The sequence below is a fragment of the Haemaphysalis longicornis genome, unplaced genomic scaffold (assembly GCF_048455015.1).
Source record: "Haemaphysalis longicornis isolate Haplotype H1 unplaced genomic scaffold, Haemaphysalis longicornis Haplotype H1 scaffold_5, whole genome shotgun sequence".
NCBI lineage: Eukaryota > Metazoa > Arthropoda > Arachnida > Ixodida > Ixodidae > Haemaphysalis > Haemaphysalis longicornis.
In genome coordinates, this window is record NW_027526385.1 from 158457460 (window position 1) to 158479964 (window position 22505).

The following is a 22505-nucleotide window of genomic DNA, read 5'->3' on the forward strand; positions in this document are numbered from 1 at the left end:
CATACCCGAGAGGATGGAAATGGCTCAGTATCTCAAGTCCGTCTACCTGTAGCTCGCTACTGACCCACATGACAGGCAAATGTGCATACTCGCGTGTGCTTTAGGAACTGCACAACTCGATACCGCTTCAAAGCACCGTTGTGGACCATAGAGAAGAATTGCGTCCGACGCCCCTGGCACCCCTTGGGACACTTCACCAAGTGATCTGGTGCAAGGAGTTAGGAACATATGCTACGAGATTTCACGCATCGCTCAAAAACACTGTCTACGAAATGTTCGAGCAAATGCTTAAACACCACAAGGCCGCCGATGCCTAGTAGTACCCCAAGGTCGATCTCTCGGAGATTGATACCGTCTGCAGTGCTATGCGCACATCGGATCCGCAAAAAATTATTTCCAGCCATTGATGGATTCAGAGTTGGATTCCAACGTGGACACACCGGTGAACCTCGACGTAAGGGTCTGCGCCCAATATGCCGTGAAGTATCTCACTAAGAACTACCAACCATGTTGCATCTCTTAAAGGAGGTTCGATAACTTGTCTAGGAGCAGCGCAAAAAGAAAGTATCAGGGCAAGCACGCTCCGGTCTCCAAGTTCAGCGAACGCATCAAGGACGATGACGTCGGTGTGCTCATCATCATGGAGATGTGGCATAAGAAGTAGCCTGATATCTCTTGCAACACAGGAAGTCGGAAATGAGTGAAGACTTGATTTACGTGACCACGATGTTGCCCGAGGTACGATTGCGGCTGGGCAAGACGAATACACAAATACATGCCGAAGACGAATGCTTCCAGCCCCGATGCCTAGAAAAGTCACCCACAGAAATGCCGGTTGGCATTTATACCTCACGTACAATTGGCTCCAAAAGTTTTCGAGACTTTTGATGCATGGTGCAGTGACGCTGAGCTACCTTCCGGCGCCACACAAAGCCGGGTCGAGGCTCACGAAACGTCACTCCCCAAGCGTAATTTGGGCATGCCTATTCTTCGTAAACAGGCATCTAGGGGCATTTATACCATCTCTCCAAAACTCGTCACAGCATGTCTGGACGAGGTAATTAGGAAGCTTGACTGGGAAATCATTGGATTAAGGATACACGGAGAATACTTGGGCTATTTGATGTTTCCGGACGACATAGTCTTGCTGAGGGAAAATTCAGAACACATCCAGACAATGCAAACAACAAGCCTAAAAATAAATATGAATAAATCTACAGAAATGAGAAATAAGCATGCCAAGAACGTCTTCTTCAGATTAAGAAACCAAACTCTAGGAGTAATTAAGAATATAACTACCTCGGTATGATGGTTAGTGCTGACCCAACCACGAGAAAAAAATCCGGCGCAGTATTGGCGGTGAGATCTTTGAGTGGCGCCCCCTGGCTCTGACGTCGGCTTAGGGATTCGCGCCGCTGTCGTCTGCTACACTCCGCTTGTGAGGCGCAACAGTGAATGGGCTAGAAATCGCCCGCTTCGTTGCTGTAGTGCGTTAAAAAGCGTATTTCTAGCGACTCAGATATTTTGCCAGCTTCTGACGCATCTGAATAATTTGAAGCTGTATCCCCCACAAGTTTGCAACACACGAAGAGATAGAGAACAACTTTCTTCAGAGTATCGGTCTGAAGATCGTGTGTAACTCGTCGTTTCTTGCTTATTCGCGAGGATCAGCCATCACAGCTTCTCGATAAGTACTTAAAATGCGTAGGTTTCCCTGCAGTATTTTTGAGATGCTCCTATGAAGGCTCAACAGTCTAATACTATGTACCAAGCAGCGGCCTCTACACGCTCATCGCACAGCAGGAAATAAAGCGGCTTTCTTCTGTTTCTTTCGTTGTTGTCTTGTATCGGATTAATGTTTCTTGCTTTTTTTTGCTGCCCAACGCATTAATTTTTCACCGCCGTCACCAACTTCTTAATAGGAGGTTTCGGGATGTTTGGGAGCCTCACAAAGGTCGTGTGGATATTTCCTTCATTTTGTATGGCATACATTCCCTTCTTCACAAATTGGCTTTCATTACGGCTGCGGGCAAGAAGGTGCATATCCGCAGCGTGCTTTGTTTATTCACATGCAAATACAATGAGAAGGTTTGTGCTACGCCACCGCGATCGCGCCCTAAACAACGTGGTCCACAGTATTTGAAGGCGGCTTTTGTGCTCCGAATTTCTATCGTCACTATATCGTTATCATAACGAACTGACTCTCAACTCGAACAATGATGACATGATTCCGGTGTTGAAGGCATGATATACTCGCTAACTAACGTAATAAATAGTATACCTGCATATACTACAAGACTCGAAAACGAAGAAGAATTCCAAGTAGCTCTTTATTGCTTTTCAACCCTTCCAGGCGCGAAGAACAAATCCTATTCTACTTGGGATGGCGTTCTATGATTTGAAGAAAATTACTTTTACTCTCTTGTCCTGGACTGAGGACCCGGCCCACTAACCAGATTGATTTAATTGTTAAACAAAGTTTTCCCCTCCTCCCCTTACTCCTCCGCCTCCTCCTCTTGAGTGCAGTTTTCCTATACGCCTCGAGCGCGGCCTGTAGGGGTGCCACTGAAATCCCCCTAGCGGCCCGTTTCGAAAGCAGCCGCGGGAGTCCGCGCCCCGCTCCCCTGTGCCGCCGCTGGTTTTGCGGCACGTTCACGACTGAGATTTACCGTTTGCAGGCGTTTGAAATCCATGTTTATGTGGAGCAGTCACTCTGTTCGCAAATGGGGCTTAATTACGAGAGTGTAAATGTTTCTGACGCGATCTTAGTGTGGTATATTCGGTCTGTATGGTGGGGTGTATTCGGTTCCGCGACGCTGGCCAGGTGTGTGCCACAGGCCAGCGTCGCGGAACCGGCGTATGATGGAGCCGATTGTAGTTACACTGACCTGAATTTACTATCCGTGTCTCCGTAACCACAGGTTCCTCAGATGTTCATGCTACGGTTATACACTACGGTTTAAATCGGTTTTGTGCGCTTACGTAATCAGCGGAGCACTCATACCTGACAGCACGCCAGTTACGTTTGCCAATATTATACCTCAGATATTGAGCACCACAATTTACAAGCCAGTCTGTGTTAATTTCGGGAATATTCAACAAAAGTACGATGGACAATGCATAATTACACTCGGGGATCAGAACACGACAGAGTCGTCTTGTCGTGAGGTGAGCGCCCGCAAACATTCATCTGCTACATATATCATCTGCGAGCAGCGCGGAAACGGGCTTAGAATATAACCTGCGTCCGTGACTAAACGCTTCTTCGAAATATCGTCATATGGCACAGGGAGCCTGCAGAATAAAGCAGAAACTGAAATCACAGGGCCTTATAACATACCTCACTCTTCGAACGACACGTTTCATCGCTTAATTGTTGAACAGCCTACCCTGTATACTTCCAAAAATGCGTCCGCCGTACGATCAGCTCTTCGTTGCAGTAGAAAAAACAAAAGGAAAGTGAACGCGACATTTGTGTGTGGGATTACTAAACCGTTCATTGCTTGATTCCGCTCAGCATTTGTACACAGCGTCCCCCTCCCCCCCCCCCCCCCCATTGATGTCTCGCGAAAAAGCAGTGCATTTCGCGTATAGTTGTTGGCCTAGTGAACCCTACCTGGCTTAAGTTTCGACGAACGTCTTTAGCATGTCAGAAGCTGCGCTGTTTTTTTTTTTCATTTCTGTTAGAGCTATTATATTTCTTAATTCCGCACTTGCACAGCATTTTTTTCCCCGTGGTTTCATTAACTTGCCTTGGTTCTTGCTATATGGCGTGTGTAGGCACATATTTAACGACGCACAGGCTTGGAATTTACTTAACATTTTCGCATGGTTTTTATTCTTACAACAGGTATTAGTTATTGTCCGGGATTGGGTAATCACATCCCCGAAACACATTTTTCTGCGACGTATATATTCCAAACGAAGCCGCGTTAGTTGTCCACGCTGCAAAATGAAGCCAACCTCTCATTGTGCCAGTATCAGGTCTAAACGAGGCGACAGTAGAATTCATTTGTGCCTGGTGTTTTGGAGGTGACATGGGTGATATGCTGCTGCCGTCGCCGACGCCCGGAAGAGCGGCGACGAAGCGCGCAGAACCGCGTCCCCGGGTAGCTCTTGCAGGCGATCGCGTACTTTACGAAGACGTAGCTGTTTTTTAAGTGACCTAAACGTACTCTTTGCATATAGACTTCACCATAACAAGTTTTTTAGGGCGCGGAAAGGCGAAAAGAAGCGAAACAGAACCAAAACACTGCACGAGCCCCTATTAGCCACGCAGCGCAATTTCCCGTCAACGCGGCGGAGAAGCGGCGGCAGGCGGCGCAGCGATCGCGAAGCTCGAGGCATATAACGCATATCCGAATATCGGGAAGATATGGCTGTGCAAGATGTTCCGAAATATCCCTCCAGGTCTTAACAAACATATATGTGTTACTATAAATTTAACGAAGACGTGACTCGTTTTGCTCAATAAACCTCCATACTGGTTAGATGCCTGGTATAGAATCAGCACGCGCGTATACACACACTGGGTTATTTGGAACTCAACCTACAGTTTTTGCAGTCTATAGTGCATGTCGGCTAACTTTCATGCCTTGACAACATAAAGTGATGTGACAAAACGCGTTCGAGCGTTCGGCAAGGTTGCAAAAACTGTTTTACATTACATATGATTACCGGGAATCGTGATGCCTTCTGCCAAAGCCGACAGCCCTGAAGGCCTAGAATTTGTTTTGGTCTTCCATTTTCGCTGTCGTCGGTTATTAGCAGCTGACTGTTCCTTTTGTTCGAATGCTTACATGAGAAGCTGACGCCTAGCAACGACTCTTCGCGCTCCGCACAGGACCGGCTTCGCAAGGAATGGGGTGGCGCCGGCAATGTTTCTCCCGTAGCGGTATCCAAAACTATACTTTAATGGACACCATGAGCTAGTGTATGCGATTTTAAGCCTATTATTATGATAAAAAGTTACCCAGACGCCAATTCTGGTGCGGGCAAGCATCAGACGTTGACCGAGCGCAAAGAAGCAGCAGGGAGAGCGATCCTGAGTGAAGCAGACGACAAATGCCAGAATCCCTAAGCTGACGTCACGGAGGCGCGCTTCGCAGCGCCGCTTGTGTTCGCGCTGACCGCCAATAGGCATGGGTCGAGCAACACTCGGCAAGCACTCCCAAATAATCAAAAGTAAGCTACCTCTGTCACTCCAAAGAAAAATCTGCAGCCATTGCAGGCTGTCGGTGATGACATACGCAGCTGAAACTTGGCGCCTTATTGAACTAGAAAGCAAACTTACGTCGCCTCAACTGTCCATGGAACGAATAATCCTAGGAAAACACTCAGGGACAAGAAAAGAGCTACCTGGAACAGTGAACAAGCTACAGTTGACGATATCATAGTTCAAATAAAGAAAAAGAAATGGTCTTGGGCTGGCCATGTAGCGAGACGAACTACATCCGGTGGAAAATTAGAGTAACGGAGTGGATACCAAGAGATGGTTCTAGAAAGGAGAAGGCCAATAACACGATGGAGGGATGACATACGGAATTTTGGTGGTAAATCGTGGACTCGAGTAGCGCAGGACAGGAGCCGTTGGAGGTGAGTGGGAGAGGCCTTCCTCCTGCAGTGGACCTGAGCAGGATGATGATTATGATGATGATTGTGATGATGCAGAAGCCGCCAGTACTGCTCACACCTCTGAGTCAGAGCATTGTGTATGAGACTCACGGCTCGTGTTTTAACCGAAGCAAACGCCATTCGTGCGTACAATAGATGTTGTCTTTACTCGGGGAATGGTGGATTTACATCTCTCGGTAATGGCGATGGCGCCGGATATTTCGATTTCGTAGTTCATTCGTGCATGCTGTCGGCGCTGTAGCGAATTGTACAATTGTGCTCGAAACCTTTTCGACGGAAACACCTCCCCCAAGCAAAGCCTTCAATGACGTTTTAATTCGAGCAACTCAGGCACTGCCAAAGAACCAGCTTATTCTTTTTCACTAAATATTTTTACCAGCACATTTGTTATAAATTTCAAATAGGTGGTCACTCACTTACCTGTAAGCTGTCATATTGGTAAACGAGGTGGCTAAAGGACTCCAATCCTCTTAAAATTCCCCACACAGATGGCGCCGACAGGACAGACTGTGACTCTGACGAAAGCACAAGGTGATCTAAAGGAACAAAATTAAGGCTGCATTTAATTAATTGATTCATTGATTCTGCCGTTTAACGCGCCGACGCAACGCAGGCGATGAGGCGCGCCGTATAGGTTCCGGGTCAATTTTGACCACCTGGGGAGCTTTAACGGGCGTCCAAATCTCGAACACACGGGCGTTTTTGCTTTTCACCTCCATCAGAAAGGCTGTATTTAAGCTACGTGTAATTTTAATGGGAAACAGAGCTAGACTTAAGCACGTTCCCGGCTTTAAGACTGATGATTAGGCCCTGTAAGGCGTTTACAAGCCTTATGCTGCAAAGGTTAATTTCAAGTTAATGAAACTAGTAATATGTTACCCTCTATATAGGGTATAGAGGGTATACCCTCATCAGGCAGCAACGTTAGAATAAGTGAAGCATAGATAACAAGTACCGTCACAGACTGTAAGTCCTGACTGAGCAACACACCTTTAACCTCTATTGCAAAGACCGCCAGGGTGAACGTGTAGGAGGTGTAGGCATTGCCATGCCCATACCGTTATCGGGGTTTCATGTTCACTGTTGTCGCATGTTGAGACCTAAGAATGCTGGGTTTATCCTGTGGATCCACATCATACACACTGTTGATCTGGGTCTGCTATAGGGCAGCGCACAGTTCTCACATCTTTTCGCAAGAGCTCAGTGTACCATAACGCCGGCCTTCTCGGTAACTCCATTTTTTCGTGGCTGCTCCAAATAAGCCTATAGCCCAGTTTCATCACATATAGGCTATACGGGCTTTAAACACGCCGTCTAAAGTATTTTCCTCCCAGACTTCAGCGGATCCATGAATGGACAACACCGATGAAGGCAGCCGATCCAAGGCAGACGCCGCTCACTGTATGAATTCACGCGCTCAACCCGCGTCACCGCCGAATCAAAACCATAAACTTTACTCCCACCCCCTTTTTTTCAATACCCCATGCGCGCGGATGAGTCGACCTTGTCTTATAAAGCTCTGCTATGTTGTTTTTTTAGGTATTTTTCGGTGACGCCATGGTTCGGGAACTGAAAAAACTTCCGAACAGATTTCGCTCATCTTTGCGTCAATTTCAGCCTTACTAAAATATTATCTGAACAAACACAAATGACAAGTCAGTCGGCTGATATTTTAGGACTCGTATTAACAACCCTCAGAGACTACGACCTCTAACCTACCTTTTTCAAAACACCGATTCTTATATTCTTCATGCTGCCTTCTCGCCTGCCACCAGTAACGTAAAATCATCACGAAAGCGATGCATTTATACGAAAGGGGAATACGCCACTATAAATACGGTGCTTTCGTCATTTTCGTCCCTCCAAACAAGCAGTAAGCTTTTATTGCACAGGCGTGGGAAAAACATAAGCAGAAGAAAATCATACCTAAACATATCACTGCTACTTCAAGGCATTCATTTTTGATGGTGAGGTACTCAAAATGCTCGCCACCAATCGGAAAGATTTTCCGCAAACAATAAACCTTAAAGGAGTAGTGACACGAAATTTTCGTGTTGCGTTTTTTTTTCGCTGCTATGCGTGCCTACCAGCTCACTGATCATAGAATGACACATTAGACGGTCGATCGCAGCGTAAACATTCATTTACGGCGTCGTTTATTCGTGTCAGTATCGGTTTCCACAAAATGAACGTCGAGCCGCCGCCATGACATGAGGTATCACGTGACGTCACCATTCTTGCCGTACCGCTGCCGCTCTGGACGCACGCGCGGTCCCAGACCGGCCGAGGTCTTCACCGCCCCGCGAAGACCTCGGCCATCTTTTATATCTTATTTTGTTGCAATCTCACCTATAATCGATGACACCATATCGCCATCCTCAGCCGGTATCGGTGGGATCAAAAGAAAACTTTTTAACAAACCGAAACACGATAACTGTTTCAGAATATTTCAGTGCATCCTTCAGACAATTACTTTCCGAAGTCAACATCAGGGTTACAAAAACACAGGAAATTTTTTTACAATACTTTCACTCGACCCCCGAATTCAACCACTAAATTAACACCACCTTACTTTTACAACGTTACGCTTCAAAGAGGTTGATGATGATGGCTGGGTTTTTTTTGGCGCAAGGCCAGCTGGGGCAAAGAGCGCCAAAAAAATTATAGAAGAGAAAACAGTGGCTACTAAAATGTGTAAGCCAGAATAACAGTAAAAACAAATAAAACCAATGGAGATGACTGGTGTATAGGGCCAGTGTTGATTACGCATGATAGGATATGAGGTTTAAAAAGTTTAGGAGGGGGTTTGACTTTTCCATACGGCATAGAAAAAAGCAGGGAGACGGGGGTACTTTCTTCTTTGATGATGATGATGATGGTTGGAGTTTTTTGGCGCAAGGCCAGCTGGGGCAAAGAGCGCCAAACAAAAGTATTTAGAAGAAAATAGTGGCTACTAAAGCCAGAATAACACTAAAATCAATTAACGACAATGGTGATGGCTGGTGTATAGGGCCAGTTTTGTTTACGCATGATAGGAAATGAGGTTTAAAAAGTTTACATCAGACAAATATTTAAAAACGCGTTGCACAGAGACGATGGCATTTTCACCCAAAAACAAGGAAGGGTGTAGCGGAATGTGTTGTCTGTATAGTTCCTTAAAGTGTCGGTGTCTTGTTGTGTCGAGTGCCTTGCATGTAATTAAGATGTGGACTACGGATAGGCCCTCCCCACACCTGCTACACATGGGTCTTGGAGAGCCAGTGAGCAGGTGTGAGTGTGTTACATGTGTATGGCCTATCCGCAACCTAGCTACGGTAACTTCAATGTGTCTGCTGTGTGAGTCAGAAGTGTATGCTCCCAAGTGTGGTTTTATTACGTATAACTTGTTATCTCTCTGTTCACTCCAGTGTGTTTGCCATGCCTTGCGAAGTTGGTGTATAAAGTGTGGCTTCATGTCTGTGTACGGCACTGTTGCTATGTCCACTGTATTCAAGAGTGTACCAGCAGTGGCCATTTGATCTGCGGTTTCATTCCCGGCTATTCCACAGTGGCCAGGAACCCAACATATTGTTATTCCAAGACTTGAAGCGTATGCCGACATAAGGTCCTTAAAAATAAGATTGATTACATAATTTTTTGACCGTTTTCTTGACAAAAGTGCACGTACAACACTAAGAGAACCTGTAAACACTATGGACTTTGAAATTTGATGTTGAACGATGTGATGTAAAACAAGTAAAATGCCGTGTGCTTCAGCCGTAAAAATGCTGTTGTGGGAGCTCATTCTTTTACACACGTTGAGGTTCGGCCAATGCGCAGCACAAGACACAGCCGTAGCTGTCTTTGATGCGGCGCAGTAATACTCTGCGCATTGATACTTCTCCTTCAGGAAGAGGAAATGCTGAATAATGGCTACCCTTGGTGCCCTGTTTTTGTGAAATTGCAGAAAGGACAAGTCACAACAAACTGCCCGGAGTTGCCACGGCGCAATAAAATCACTAATGGGTTGTGGATGTGTGAAAATGACACAGCCAGCTCAGAAGCTTCTGCTCTCACTCTGAGAGGGAACGGCATGGAAATAGATGGACGATTTGCAAAGAGCTGCTCTGATGACACATCATGAATGGTTGAATTAAAAGGATGATTTGTCACAGACATGATTTTAGAGGCATACAACAAGTTAGTGTATGTCCTCTGGTAATACAGGGACCATTTGTGACACTCTGCATAGAGGCTTTCAACGAGGCTAGTGCGAAAGGCACCACAGGCAAGACGAAGCCCAAAATGAAGCACCGGGTCAAGCATTTTTAGCGCTGTCTTTGTCCCGGACCCAAAAGGACACTGCCATAATCCAAGCGAGATCCTACCACTGCAGTATAAAGCCGCAGGAGGAGCTGCTTGTCAGCACCATAAGATTGGTGTGACAGGACTTTAAGAATGTTCATTGTTTTTAGGCATTTGTGTTTAAGGTGTTTCAAGTGAGGGATAAATGTGAGTTTACTGTCGAATATTATTCCCAAAAACTTCTGTTCCCCTCTGACAGGGATTACTACACCATTAATAGAGATATCAGGGTCCGCATGAATTCCGCGCTTCCAGGAGAACACAACACAAGTACTTTTTAGAGGGTTCAGTTTAAAACCGTTTGTGTCCGCCCACAGAGCAAGTTTGTTCACCCAGAGCTGGACTTGGCGTTCACAAATTGAGAAGTTACACGACTTAAAAGATATTTGGACGTCATCTACATATACAGAACAGGAAATGGTTGGTGGCAATGCCTTCCGGGGCGAGTTCATCGTAACAATGAATAGTGTGCAGCTCAGGACAACGCCTTGAGGAACGCCATGTTCCTGCACATATACATTGGAAAGTGCACTGCCAACCCTCACTCGAAAGGTCCTTTCCGACATGTAGCTAGCGAGGGTGCTCAGCATGTTGCCGGAGACACCAAACGACTTAAGGTCACTCAAGATGCCATACCGCCAGGCAGTGTCATAGGCCTTTTCCATATCAAAGAAGACTGTTATGCAAAACTGATTACGGATAAAGGCATCTTTTACATACGATTCCAACGCAACCAGTTGATCGTTGGTGGATCTCCCAGCCCTGAAGCCAGCCTGGCAGCTGTCGAGAAGACCATTGTACTCTAAGAAGTACATGAGTCTCCTATTGATCATCTTCTCGAACAGTTTACACAGGCAGCTTGTGAGGGCGATGGGACGATAACTTGCGGGACAGGAAGGGTCCTTCCCCTCTTTCAGAAAGGCCACTACGATGGCCTCCCTCCATGACCTTGGGAGGTGCCCCGAAAGAAATATTTTGTTGTAGAGGTGAAGGAGGGTTTCAAGTGTGTCTGTGTGCAAGTTTTCAATCATAGTGTATGTAATGGTTTCTGCGCCTGGAGCTGAAGGTTTACATGTACTAAGTGCGATCTTCAGCTCATGCAGTGAGAAGGGGGTGTTATAAGATGACGTCGACTTACTACTGTCTCGCAAGGACTTCTTCTCACAGATTTGTTTTGTGTTTTATGAAAGTGTTGGTGTAGTGCGCAGAACTGGACACATGTTGGAAGTGTTGGGCGAGTGTTAGCCTGGTCTTCCATTGTGTCCCCTGTTGTACTAACCAGGGGCAGGCTGTGTGTCTGTTGTCGTTTTAGTTTACGTATTCGTGTCCAGACTTTGTGAGTGTCGGTGTATGAGTTGATGGAAGTGAGGAAGGTGCTCCAACTCTCCCTTTTCGCCTCACGACGCACACGCTTCCCAAGAGCCTTTGCCCGTTCAAAGGAAATGAGATTATCTGGCGTGGGGTACCGGCGAAGGACACCCCACGCCTTGTTCTGGGCCTCTCGCACCCGCCTACAGTCCTCATTCCACCACGGCCTCCTTTGGTTGCGCGGAGCGCTGGAGGCGTGGGGAATGGACTTTTCGGCAGCGTCGCGGATGTGTGCCCTGATGAGTTGGGATACTTCCTCCACGTGTAGGTGTTTTATGGTTGTGTGGTGTAGTTTAGATATTTCTGTGAATATACTCCAGTTAGCTTTTGATTCATTAAACCTGTTATGGAAAGATCGACTGCATGGGCCTTTACCTATATATATAAGGGAAGTGGGGAAATGGTCACTACCATATGGGTCAGTGGCCACGCCCCACTCAAGACATGGAAAGAGAATTGCAGAACCAATAGCCACGTCGAGATGTGAGTATGTATTATATCCTAAGTTATGGTATGTAGGCTGCTTTTTGTTGAAAACGCATGCTACTGAAGAACTAAGAAATTTCTCTATCAGGCGACCTCGGGCATCCGTTCTGGAGGAGCCCCAAAGAGAGTTGTGTGCATTAAGGTCGCCTGTTAGGATGTACGGTTCGGGCAGCTGGTCGACCAGCGCCTCGAAGTCAGAGTTGGAAAGTGCATAATCAGGACGAATGTACATTGAGCATACCGTTATCAACCTATTCAAAATTATTGTGCGTATTGCTACAGCCTCAAGGACGGTGTTGAGAGCGATAGGGTGGCATGCTAGGGATTTCCGGGCTAATATGGTTACACCGCCCGAAGAGTGTGTGCAGCCAACCCTATCCTTTCTGAATACCACGTACCTATTTAAGAAATTTGTGTGATTGGGATTGAAATGCGTCTCCTGAAGACACATCACACTTGGCTGGTTCGAATGCAATATCTCATGGACATCATCAAGATTTTTATGAGGCCTCTACAGTTCCCTTGAGTAATATTTTCTCTTCCCATTATGGAGATTTAGAAGCTACTGAAGTCTGTGTGTATGTGTGTTCTTGTGTCTTTCGGGGTTGTTACTCTAGGATTTGGCTTTTTGGGCCTTTCTGCTGCTGGCGTGGGCGTCGGAGGCCGCTCCTTGCGCTGCGTTGCAGGCAGGAACGGCTCGACATCCATCTCGTGGTCGGATGTCCGAGGGGTGCCCGACGGACCGGGCCCCCCAGACTTGGCCCCCCTTCGGGAGCCCTTCGTTTGAGCCGCCACCGTCGGGGGCGCCAGAGGTGGCACGGGCGGTGCAGTGGCGGGGGGAGCCGGTGCGGGGCCCATGGTTTCCATCACCTCGGTTTCCTCCAACGCACTGGAGCACGGGGAGACAGGGGCGGGAGCGGCACCGGTCCCGACAGAAGTGGTTTGCACCACAACCGCTGCTGCCTCAGCAAGCGGCGTGGTGCCGGGTTGGGATGCCTGAGGCAACCCAGCGGGGGGTGGGGCGGTACTAGGTCAGACTCGCTGAACTGGGTCCCTGTGGACACCAGACCACCGCTCCGCCCCCCGGCGAGCTGCATCGGCGCACCTCCCCAGAGGGAAAGAGGCGAACCTCTTTCTCGCCTCTGGAAAGCTGATGTTCTCAGTGACCTTAATGGTTATGATCTTTTTTTCGAGTTGGAATTTTTCGCACTTGCGGGAGTATGCCGCATGCGGCCCCCGCAGTTTACACAAGTGAGAGTTTCGGATCGGCAGTTCCCGCTCGGATGATTGTGCGCCGCGCATTTTGCACACGTCGTTCGGCCACGGCAAGAGTTCGTACCGTGTCCGAACCGCTGGCACTTAAAACAGCGCCGCGGCTTCGGGATGTAGGGACGTATTGAGCACCGGATAAAACCTGCATTTATGTGTTGTGGGAGAACTGCGCGGTCAAAGGTCAAGATAATGTGCTTGGTGGGAATCTTCTTGTCGTCTCTGGGGATAGTGATGCGTCTCACGGCAGTGACGCCCTGATCCTTCAAGCCGGCAAGGAGATCCGCATCCGTTTCGTTCAGGAGGTCTGTCTCGGATATCACACCTTGCGATCTGTTGAGGCTCCGATGGGGTGTGACCCTGATGTCGAGATCAGCCAGTCTAGTCTGAGCTAGAAGCTCTGCAGACTGCTGCTTGTCATTTATTTCGATTAGGAGTTTACCCGACCTTTGTTTTTTGCACTTATACGATTTTCCTATTATAACTTCAAGATACTTGGCGATCAAGAAGACTGAGTGAGGTGCAAGAGGGTGGGTTGGATTGAGGGACTCCATGACAAGAAATCGAGAGTAATGATCTGGTTCAGGACATGTCAAAGATGGCAATGGAGGAAACGATACTTCGGTGCGGCCCCTTTTAGGGGGCCGATCACGGTTGGGGGGGGGGGTTGAAAACACCATACGGCATAGTATAAAAGCAGGGAGACGGGGGTACTTTCTCCTTTGACCTTACCCTGGAAGTCATAGAGGTTCCGGAACTCCCTGCCTGGTAGACAGGCAGGGAGCCCATCGGCCGGAGCTTGACCAAGGCTCCGACGGCCACCGTTTACGGCTTCTACCCTTCACCTTTAAACACCTCGCCACGGTTGGACACGGCTTATGTTGGGAGCTCGGGGTCCGCGGTGTCGCTGCTCACCGTCACCATGAATACCCAAGGTGCCCCGTGCGGGGGCTTCAAAGAGGTATTTGATTTACTAAACGAGGACCTTTTATAGGGGCCGATGCTTGATGCCTAGTCGTTTCAATGAGTAATTTCAATGACTACTCAGCAGTGATTTAAATAACGGTGTCTCTGTAGAAGGTAGCTTCAAAAACACAGGCGACTAAAGTACAGTAAAGGATGCGTTTAGGAAAAAATAATCTAGTATGTGCAGCGCTGTCTATCTCTTCCTTTTCTTTGTGTCGCGTCTTTAGCGCGCTGATCACTCAATATTGACCGGTATAGACGAGTGTAGTCAAGCAGAACTTGCTAAGCATCGTTTTGGAGCTCCCATGACGTGGTGAGTGGCACTGACCTGGCTAGCCAGAATGACAGCGTCAACACAGCCTAGATTGTTTGGCTTCAGTGGCAGTTATCAGAAGCCGTTGACAGCTGACATTTTGGGTCTGCGCGGCCGTCTGCGTTCCGCCACAGCTTAGTTTCTGTTCGCAGTTCAAGAACCTAGAATACATTTTCCTAGCATATGACACTCGAAAGAGTTTTTTTTACGATTTGTAGACTCCTTTTGGCTCCGCTTATCACCGCACAAAATTCAGTTCAATTAGACGCGTTAATCTGATAATGGAATCGGTAATCACTGTAGTCACAGTAATTAGGTAGAAAATTAGATCCTATAACTTGTTTACCGACGTCACCTAGAAGGAGACATTCCTTTAATATTTTCGATACCAGATGCCATATATTTAGCAGTATTAGCAGCTTTTAGGGAAACTGCCGCTATAAACGACAGACGTTCCGCTGTTTGATGCTCAGTGAACGGCCGACATTTCAGCCAGTGCAAAGGGCATAGCACGAAGAAATTACGCAAACACAAGGTCGGCGCTACGCATAACTGATGTCCGGCACCTGCCTTGTCTGTGCCTTTCCATTCATGGAATTTTTCCCTAGGTTTCTACTGTCGAAGTTAATCGGGTACAAAATTCGAAGTCTCTTAACAGCACACATGCATGCGAAAACCTGAACTAGTTTTATTGAGACCTAATGCAGAGCTAATAATGTTTCACGTAGGAGCTCACTGACTAATGTAGGAAAATCTGAGTTATTATTTTCTCCGTCTTCATAAACAATTTTGTTTTATTTTTTTGCAGCTTTATTTCCTTTCCTGAAAAACTTCAGTTTAAATTACTCCAAGAAAGTTGCTTTTCACAGCGACCCAATTCCACAAGCGCAATTTTCCATGCTAGCCGTGTCACGTTCCCTTGTGAAAATAAATTACGGTAGTTAAAATTCCATTGAATAAATTAGACCAAGCTTTTTTTCAGTACTGACAGAAACTTCCTGTCACGAAGCCCTCTATGCACCATTCGCTCTAGTGTTCCCACGCATCATCTTCCACCGGGGACATTTCTTCGAGAAGCTGGAGCCTTCTCCAGACAGAGGGAATACATGTCTGCGCATCCCGTTCCTGGGTGTGCTTCATGGGCTGCTTTCGTTCAGCGAACCCTCGAGCGTCTGGATTGTTCCTCCTGGTGCCGGGTCATTCAAGTAAATGACATTTTCCGCCCATTTACCCACTTTGCACTAAGTGATTGTAGAAAATAGTGTGTAATGCAAAAATATATCAGCAAGATGGGTACTTTAAACTTGCGATTTCCGAAGAATGCCGTTTTCAAATTTCTTCAGCATGGCCACGTTATTCCGTATAGAAACCCTATTCCACATAGGATAAAATGACGGGGATAAAATCGACTCCGATGCTTACAAGGTGCCACATACATTTACCACCGCGGTGCCAAATATCCATCCATCCGCAGAAGACCTCGGCACACCTCGCCTCTGGTGACAAAACAGAGCGTTCCGACGTGTGCCCTCGACGTAACCACACGAGCAGCAAATATGCGGACCAGCTCGCCCCAAATTCGCCCACACCTCTCCCCCAGAGCACACACACACAACTAACTAGTGAATGAACATGTATAGCTTTGTGGTGGGGCAACACTCTGGGGTATCACTCACGCAAGCCACGCTTAAAGCCGCCATTGTTCACGCAGAGACGACCAGCCTGCGCTAGTACTGGCAAGGAGGAGCTCCACATCCGCCATCGCCACATGAAGCTACTAAGGCTCCAACTACTTTCCAAAATCGACGGGCTTCTCCAGCTCGCTACACTTATCGCCCCTATCTTTCAAGCGGGCAAACTGCGCAGTTCAGTCCCCATCACATAAGAAAAAGTCATGATTGATTGACCGTTCGATTTTACACGCCGACGCAACGCAGGCTATAAGGTGCGCCATAGTGGAGGGGTCCGGCTTAATTTTGTCCACCTGGAGATCTATAACGTGCGCCGAAATCCCGCACACACGGGCGTTTTTGCTTTTCGCCTCCATCAGAAAAGCGGCCTCCGCGGCCGGGAATCGAACACCCGACCTCGTGCTCAGCAGCGCAACACCTTAGCCACTGAGCCACCGCGGCGGGTCAAAAGTGATGCAGTGACGGCCCTGTGCTAGCTGAGCTGACGACTGGGAGCCGCGAGTGCCCTGGTGTTTTAATGGTTGCAGCCAGGCCTGAAATCATGTGCTGGTTTCGGTATTATTGGACCCCATCCCTACCGAACTGGGACTCTGAAGGCGTGCTCGCCACGTGTGGGGGGGCACTGACGCCGTCTGTTCGGGGTTTTTGGCCACCGGCGGGCGCCGGCGGTGCTTCCTGGCAGTGCAGGTGCGTTGTCGGGGCTGTACCAGGTTCTGTAACCGCCTATCCTCAAAGAGAACAGAAAGGCCGGTGCTCCTTTTAAAACGCTGGTACCTCCTTTCACCTACTACAGTCAAACCCGCTTATAGCGAACTGCAATATGCACTTCAATTAGTTCGATATATCCAATATTTCGATATAGCCGAACCCGCCTATAACGAGATGATTGTTACGAGTTCGCAATCCGCGGGAGCCCTCCCCCCTCCCCAACTCCACCACCCCGCGTGCAGAAACGAAAACAGTAAAGTAGCCATTACCACACCCAAAGTAATCCATCTATTGCAAGTAATAAAGTTACTTTCTGCCCCAATTGCCTACTTTGTAAAAAAAAACTCCCACCTCCCGTCGCGGAACCCTTGTGTAGATGCTACGCATAGGGGGTTCACGTTGCAGCGTTGGACAGCGGAGGAACGGCGCTGGAACGATGGAGCGGAGCGGCGCAGGCACCGCGTTTTATAGCGCGCATAACGGTGAGGGGACGCGCCGGCGCCAGTGCGTCTGCCGTGGCCATGACGCAACACAATCCAACACAATCCAATCCAAGCCAAGCCAAGTCGCTCCAAGCCAAGCCAAGTCAAGCCAATCCAATCGAATTCAATCCAATGCCCCTCGCGAGAGAGTGTTCGCTATCGGAGAGGAGAGGGGGTGAGCGGTGGAGAGCGCAGCTGGCGCGGAGAGGAGAATAGGGGAGGGGTGGACGCCGACAACGCCGGATGGATGCAGGGACAAGGCGAGTGAATGAGATGCGTTCGCATCTAAAAAAGTGGTGATTTTTGTTTTCACTCTCGTTTTGGCGGCTTCAACTAGCATAGCATTCTCTACACGAAACATTGTTTGCACTAGTTCGAGTCCGCGTCCTCCAAAATCGAAGAAGCATTGGCGGAGCACATCGACTGCCGAAAGCGCTTCATTATAAGCGTCGGACGGCTCTCACTCGCGACATCATCGGGAACATTGGCGAGCTCTTACCACAATTCAATGCTGCTGTCTTGGTCCGGACTCGCTGACTGGGCGGGTTCCGTCGTGAGTCCCGCGCGTTACGGAAAGTGTCGGGCGTCACATCGCTCCGTGCGACGCGCAATGTCTCAGTCGCGGCTCTTGCTCCGTGGTCGCGGTGAATCCACATCTCAATTGCCGCTTCGAGACCATGCATTTCGGCGGCCATTCTAGGCGCACAGAGTTCGATATATCCGATGTGAACTTCGTTATAGGGAATATGTTTCCCATGTATTTCAGTAACTGAAATATTTTTGTTCGATATATAGCATAATTCGCTCTACCCGGGTTCGTTATAGCCGGGTTTGACTGTACTCCTGTTTTTACTACTCATCCATCTTTTTCCCATTCATCTTCATTCAGAGTAGCATGTCGACGTTCGCATGTTGGCAAACCTCTCTGCATTTAATAAAGAGCTTCTCTCTCTCTCTCTCTCCCTCTCTCTCTCTCTCTCTCTCTCTCTCTCTCTGGCTCATTCAGACGATATTTTGTTGGGGTCGAGTCTCTAGGAACTACAGGAGAACCTAAAGACCGCCGAAATGCACTTCCACAATCTCAGAATCGCCTGAAATAAGAAAAAAGGCCATGTATTTTGGTTGAACCTACGACTGCCAAAGGACAAAATGAATGGTTCAACTAGGACTTCCGGAAGTTTAGGCTCGGCGGTGAAGCAGCGGCTTCTATTTCCCGGAATGTACTAATGAAGTACTTGGGCGTAGAGTTCTATGTCAACAAACCTTCCCCCCAGGTCTCGCAGGATCTCATTGGGAAACAATTGCATCCTAATTATGGGGTTATGCATATTAAACGTCAGCGTAATAGACAAAGACCGAGATAAAAAAGACGACAGGACGAAGCTGCGACAGCGCCCTGTTTTACGGCATCCTGTCGAACAGCGTCCTGTCGTACAGCGTCCTATCGTCCTTTCGTATTTTACCTCCTGTGTTTGCCTATTACTCTGAAGTTCAAGATGCAGAACCAGTACCAACTCGAGCAAATTTTTATTGCTTTATGAATGGCGCCTAATTAAAATCCACTCAAAAGTAGATTTGCATTAACACCTTGTTAATACCTAAATTGCTTTATTCGGCCTCCGGTTCTATTGTAGTTCGGCAATTCGCCAGCAAAATTGATCTCAAGACTCGGCAGATAATCAACAAAATCTTGCATCTGCCACACAGCTGTCGGTACATCATTGTTCATTTTCCATATCGAGCAGGCGACTTCGGCATGCTGCAGCTGTAACGAGTCGAAGCGGAGTGCCAATTTAAGGACTTCGCTTGGCTCTAGCGCCTTGGCGCACCAACTGTGGATGCTATTTGGTACGGTCCGCTCTTGGAGAAACGGGTGTCCCTGAGCGACAGCCGAATGCCTCTTGGGATCACGGATGCGAACGAGCTCAACAGAGCCCTAAACGACGCACGACAGTTGCACTGGATGACTTGGAAAGCCCGGTACGAGAACACCAGCCTCTTCTTCGAGAAAAACAGGGTGACAGGGAATACGTGGCTTCGGCAACACACGAGGTAGATGGGGAACTTTAACGTAGTGCCTTTTTTTCCGACTTCGACTGCTTTTTTCCTTTTTGTGGTAAACCCACTATACCTTCCGTCCCAGTGAGGCTAGGTTTGGGGCGAAAGGAGGACCTGAGGTTACTTGAGGTCGCTTGCTAGCTGCGTTACTGGCCGACCCCAAGCCACCACTCCACCCTTCTGGTGCTGTTTGGGTGTTGGCTGTCATTTGTTTAGTTTGTTTCTTTTGGTATTGGTTCGTCTGTCCTTTGAAGTTTTCTTGATTCTTCCACAGGGTGGAGTAAAAAATGGTGGGTCGGGAACTTCCCGGAGATACACGTCTTCAGTCTACAACGTGTGGGGGCCCTCAACCTGGGTGCCCATATCTGTTGCGCTGCTTTGTGCACATGGCGCAAACCAGAGCCTGGCCTACGGGCACCTTCGGTCGACGAACATCCGTCAACCGAAAAATAAATTGTGACTACCGTTCTTGGACGCCGCTGTTGTTCTCGTTGTTTTATTTTTTGCAGCCTTGCCGCGTGTTTTTGGACGCCATTAAGCGTGCCTTCTAATTATCTGGCCTATTTTGGCCGTTCCCGTTTCGCGACTGACCAGGCCAGAGAGACTTTTTTTCTTCTCGTTGTACTTGCTTCCTGACGCGTGGTTTGACTGACGTGATCCCCCCTATCCTTTCCCTCCACTTCTGTTTACAGTAGGCACATTTCCCTTTTTGCCTTTTTTTTGAACTGGTGCAAGAGAAGCTCACGCTTTCCCATAAAAAAAACAAGCTAGCTTCGGTGGTACACTGTAAACCCACACCTATAGCGGTGCTTTTAGCAACGGCTACTGGAACGGCAACTTCCAAAATTTAGACTCCGGAAACTTAGCATACTCACAGCTCTCGTCCATTTGATGGTGAGGCATGTCCTCACACGGGCCTTGGAGTTTGATGTGCAATGAATGCAGCTTTCCGGCAACAAGCGATTTTAGAGGAGGGGCAGGTTTTTGTAGCCTTCTGAGGTGGTTACCGCCAGGGCTCACCACGGCGTGTTTGCGTTGAGCAGTGCAACCTTGGAAGAGAAGCTCGTTGCGGTAGCGAATAAGGGCCTTCTTGACAAGTGGACATGGTCTGTGCGTCTCGTAGTACACGAATAAGAAGGTCTGGGCGTCCACCACCAGAAGCCTGGAGCTTGAAGTCTGATTCATGGGAGAAGGCCAGACCCCCACTCGCCTAATAGGCCCCTGCGAAACGTGTAAGAGTGCGGTATACATATAAATGCGTGAGCATTCCTTTGCGACTCAAAAAGGAAACCCAGCTACAGGTTTATAACGCTGTGTTATACTTTTCTACCACGGAAAAATGTCTGAATAATCAAAAATATCATATACAGAAAGACATTACCTCGTTATAACAGAAAATTCTGGATATTACGATTCCACCTTGTGAAATGGTGCTTCGAAAACAGGCATCTAGCAAATCATAATTAATGGTATCTTTTGTTTAACGGCGCAAAAGCAGGTTCGTGTGCATGGTGTTTCGAGAGGAAAAACGCAGTGCCGCGGGGCTCGAAACATGATCAGCGGTTCTGTGTTAGCAACGATAGCAAGGCGTCTTCCATGATGGCGTGATACCATCTACAACACTAGGAGAGCAGCGCCCGCTTACCCTGCGCCTGCGCACATTTTCGTATACAGCACAAGCTGTACCACCGTTCACACCACTTTTCACCGTTAACGTTTTCCCCTTCTGCCATCCCATTTTTTTCGCCAATAAACAATCATGTACAGTTTCAGCGGGAGTTCACAGTTTAAAAATTCGCGCCAAGCTAGTTGTAGTGAACGTAAACTGTGCCGACTCGCGACAAGTATATTTCACAAACATGACCTTGACTACTTTAAAATAATTACCGAGATAATAGCATTTAAATTTCTTCTTGCCCGCAAACGCTTTTTCTCTTGCGAACACAGGCTAGTAGAAATATTTTTAGCCTCTAGATATTGCACATAAGTAGAATACTGAACATGAAGAAAACGCACTTGCGTGCTCCACAACTATTTTTTAATGAGTATACGCTTCTGAGCTCAACAGAATGTCACAGCAGAGTTCTTTGTAAACACTCCGGAACGTGCTTTTCTCTTCCACACGGAGGCTGTAGCCATATCAACCAGCACTTCAAAATTTAGAGTCACAAAAATGCGGAGAAGACCAAGGCTCTGAGTGCCAACGTTTCATCCTGTTTCGTTCAAACCCATGATAGTGACAAAGCAGCCACTGTGGAGGCCTTCGCCTACCACACCTTCAGACACGGAAAGAATTTCCGGTCTGATAAGTGTCCGTCGCAACTGATTAAAAAGTTTTCGCTCACAACCCCAGCGCTCGACTCTACGTAGAAAGTGCGATGATAGAATCTGGATTGCCCTGGCACTACTGCCTTAGAGGTGACAGGACATCACAACAGGTGTGCATACGTCATGTTGAGTCTGACTGCCCCAACGCCAACCACAAAAGAGCAAAAGATGTTTCTTGACAAACAGCGCACACAGAGACGAGAAAGCAAACTCGGATAGGCGCTTTTAACAACTGAAACTATTTGAAACGACAGCTTTTACACCCCACAGGGTTTCCTGTGTTGGTGTTTCCTGGGCAGTTTTTACGTGTATCCTGTACTGGTGGATTTCTTTGATACAACTAGCGGCGTAAACATGGTGGTGATGATGATGATGATGATTGTATTTTTATAGCGCAAGGCCAAATAAGCGAAAATAGCACCTTGCAAAAGCTGTTTTATAAAGGTTAAGTGACAGTAAACATAAAGTGTTTACCTAAGAATAAATTTAATATGGCGAAAAAGCAATGAGAATGACTGGTGTAAAGGGCAACGTTCTCAACATGCATGATAACTAATGAGGAGTAAAAACTTGACATCCCTAAGAAACTCGGGAGTGCTCATATGGGTAATTACAGAGTCGTCCTCTGAAAAGTGTGATAGGTGTAGTGGAATGTTTTGTTCTGCACAGCTGTGGGAAGTGTTGGCGTCGTGTCATGTCTGGTGTCTTCCCTTGGATGAGGATGTAAATCCCGGATAGGCCGTCTCCAGAAGTCTTGGAGATCCAGTGACCAGGCGGGAGTGTTTTACAAGTTTGTGGCCTTCCGTGATCCAGCCAAAACGACGTGGAACAAACAAAAGGAGTGGCTTTTCTCCTTGC

General features: G+C 47.7%; 1 protein-coding gene across 1 annotated transcript in view; it reads right to left on the reverse strand.

Annotated features, from left to right (window-relative positions):
- LOC144139980 (beta-hexosaminidase subunit alpha-like) overlaps positions 1 to 22505 on the reverse strand; it is a 94524-nt gene that overhangs the window by 64140 nt on the left and 7879 nt on the right. The window contains exons 2-3 of the mRNA XM_077672197.1: positions 20195 to 20540; positions 6055 to 6170 (exon numbers count right to left, since the gene is read on the reverse strand). Of these exons, the coding sequence (XP_077528323.1) occupies positions 6055 to 6170; positions 20195 to 20540 (462 nt within the window). The remainder of the gene's footprint in view (positions 1 to 6054; positions 6171 to 20194; positions 20541 to 22505) is intronic.